Source organism: Pygoscelis adeliae, unplaced genomic scaffold (genome assembly GCF_000699105.1).
Source record: "Pygoscelis adeliae isolate BGI_AS28 unplaced genomic scaffold, ASM69910v1 Scaffold404, whole genome shotgun sequence".
Lineage (NCBI taxonomy): Eukaryota > Metazoa > Chordata > Aves > Sphenisciformes > Spheniscidae > Pygoscelis > Pygoscelis adeliae.
In genome coordinates this window covers 656,483-659,517 of record NW_008824598.1, presented here as the reverse complement: position 1 = coordinate 659,517, position 3,035 = coordinate 656,483, and the positions used below count along the sequence as shown (strand labels likewise).

Below are 3,035 nucleotides of genomic sequence, written 5' to 3'. Positions count from 1 at the left end.
TGGGGTGCGGGAGCTGCAACGGCGCAGAGTCAACCCCGGCGGCCGCCATGCCCGGCATCGACAAGCTCCCCATCGAGGAGACGCTGGAAGACAGCCCCCAGGTAAGAGAGGCAAGACGCAGCTCGGTGGGCGGAGGCCAGATCGGGCCCAACCCGTGGGCGCCAGGCCTAGCGCTGATCCTCTCTCGCTCCCTCCCCCCCCCATTCCCTCGGGGAGGCGTTGGAGAGCCTCGGCGGCGGCCGGGAAGGAGGGGGAAACCCTCCCCGGCAGCGGGGCAGGGGCGCTGCGTGCACGGCCAGGTGCCTTCCCATCCTCCTCGCCCCTGCGGCGTGGCAGGGGCTCGGGGCCAGGAGTCACGGCTCTCGGGCTGTCAACTTCGGCAGTGCGCCCTGCGAGGTGTCGCCCCGGTCTCCGCGGCGCCTTCTTCCCGCTTGCATCACCGCGTCCTCTTAGGTGTCCTGCGGACTGGACAGCAGGAGCGAGCTCCGTAACGATTTTCCGGAGGTACTGTGTTCAGCATCGGGCGTCAGGGTAGTCGCTTGCATTGACTCCCTTACTTCCCCGCCCCCGTATTTACATTCATGGCTTATTTTGGAGACCTCGTGTTGACAAAACCCGTCTTGACTTCTCAAGGCCATTTTTCTTATCTTTGTGTTTTACTAAAAACGCATGAAGGTTTAATAGGTACGTACGAAAAGCAGTTATCGGATGAGGTTATCCTGGCGGTTGTTAATGCTGTGAGTAGGCGGGAAACGCGTGGTGCGGAGAGGCCTTTAATTGCTCTGCTATCTTCGCTTCCATTTCTGCTGCTTGACCTTTGTCAGTGATGCCATGTATTGTATTGGCATTTCTTTCATACTACTATTAAGCAGAAAATGCTTTATTCAATTGCACTGGTTTCTCTTGCTGGCAGCAACAACAACAGCAAGTACTTTGTACTGCTCTTCCTAGACGCGAAAAAAAAGTTTACAATATATTTTCTTTTATTGCAGCCTTTTGAATTAAGATCTTTGTTTTGCTGCATTGTTTATATAGATGAGCAAGACTTCCTATATTGTAATAGCATATGCATTGATAGTTTTGATTCCTCAACCATAGGAAGAGAAACTTTCACTTGCTTAATAGGGAATTTTAACCCCTAAAATGACAATCATTTTAACAAATCTACATCAAGTGGAGGGATGACTTAGAAAAGGCAACAGAAGAAGGCCACATATAAAGTGTATCATTGCTTGCCAAAGGACAGTGCCCCGTATAGCTCAGATACTAGATGTTAGATGAGATCTAGCCTGTACTATGGTCTCTGGCCCAGAGACTAAACCTGATGTACTTTCATGAAGAGGAAAAATTTTTGAAAGTGTTATAATAATAGTAATTTAACAAAATTATCTCTTGGAAGTTTGTTCTCAGTATATGAAAGTCAGAACTATTCATATTTATAGGAAGTGTCAAATGTGAGATAAACTTAGGATCCCTAAAAAGTGGGATGTAGGGTTTTTTTTCCCAAGCACTTAAGACTGGAATGTCATTTGGGAAGCACACACAAAAAAGTTACATATTGGAACATAATTATAAATTCTAGAGTCTTTCATTTGAGGTTATTTGTGGTACAGACTAGCAAAGCCTAACTCAGCCCAGTGAGTTTGATGTGCTTAAACTATTAGATTTGCCAATATCTTCTTCTATTTTTAGGTACAAAATTTTACATCAACCTAATATTTCAGGTGAATTCTGGCTAACCACCTCTTAGCAGAACATAACTAGGACTCTCTAGTATTCCATTACATTAGTTAATTTCTGTTATTTTGAAATCAGTGCAATGAAAATGGCAACAAATGTTGCTTGAAGAAAGAAGAAACCTTGCTTTCTTTAGGAGTTGCCATGACTTTCTGATTGACATGTTCATGCTGTAATATTGAAAAAGATCATCAGCCTAGGTCGTTGTTTAGTGCTGAACTACGGACTGGAGTTTTGCACCTTTAGACATGCTTTAGACACTAACTTCAGGTATATAAACATCATATCAAACTTATTCTGCATCTGAGGGAAGGAAAGGCTTTTCTAAAATGGCAAAACCCATTCATTTCCTCTTGTTGCAGGACAAAAATCTAACCACTGTGTTTTTAGACTTAAACCAAATGCCAAGTTTACATTGTCTTTTGCTGTGCAAAGCAATGCAATTTAAATGTTAACTTAGGACATATATTACACACATACTCAGTGTTTATATATATATTTAGAGAGTTTCTGCTCAGACTTATTTGCACTCCTGAAGCATTGCACAATAAAAAAGCCAATAGACTTGATAGTACAGGCTCTATCTCATGTCACATACACTACCATACATAGTCTTACCATAGTCATACTGTACAAGTCTCACAATCACTAGCCCTTGTTCTTGTGGGGGACTTCAACTTACCAGATGTCTGCTGGAAATACGATATAGCAGAAAGGAAACAGTCTAGGAGGTTGCTGGAAGATAACTTCCTGACACAGCTGGTGGGTGCGCCAACTAGGGAAGGCGCCCCGCTGGACCTGTTGTTTGTGAACAGAGAAGGACTTGTGGGTGATGTGGTGGTTGGAGGCCGTCTTGGGCATAGTGATCACAAAATGATAGAGTTTTTGATTCTTGGAGAAGTAAGGAGGGGGGGTCAGCAGAACTGCTACCTTGGGCTTCTGGAGGGCAGACTTTTGGCCTATTTAGGAGCCTGGCTGACAGAGTCCCTTGGGAGGCAGTCCTGAAGGGCAAAGGAGTCCAGGAAGGTTGGACGTTCTTCAAGAAGGAAAACTTAAAGGCACAGGAGCAGGTGGTCCCCATGGGCCGAAAGATGAGCCAGTGGGGAAGAAGACCAGCCTGGCTGAACAGAGAGCTTTTGCTGGAACTCAGGAAAAAAAGGAGAGTTTCTGACCTGTGGAAGAAGGGGCAGGCAACTCAGGAGGACTACAAAGATGTCGTGAGATTATGCAGGGAGAAAATTAGAAGGGCCAAAGCCCAACTAGAACTTAATCTGGCTGCTGCCGTAAAAGACAATAAA

The 3,035-nt window shown here is 45.3% G+C and overlaps 1 protein-coding gene across 1 annotated transcript in view; it reads left to right on the top strand.

The window, feature by feature from the left end:
• Positions 1 to 15: 15 nt before the first annotated feature.
• Positions 16 to 3,035, top strand: part of APPL1 (adaptor protein, phosphotyrosine interaction, PH domain and leucine zipper containing 1) — a 29,624-nt gene continuing 26,604 nt past the window's right edge. Inside the window, exon 1 of the mRNA XM_009322311.1 lies at positions 16 to 101. Coding sequence (XP_009320586.1) covers positions 48 to 101 — 54 coding nt within the window. The 5' untranslated portion in view covers positions 16 to 47. The remainder of the gene's footprint in view (positions 102 to 3,035) is intronic.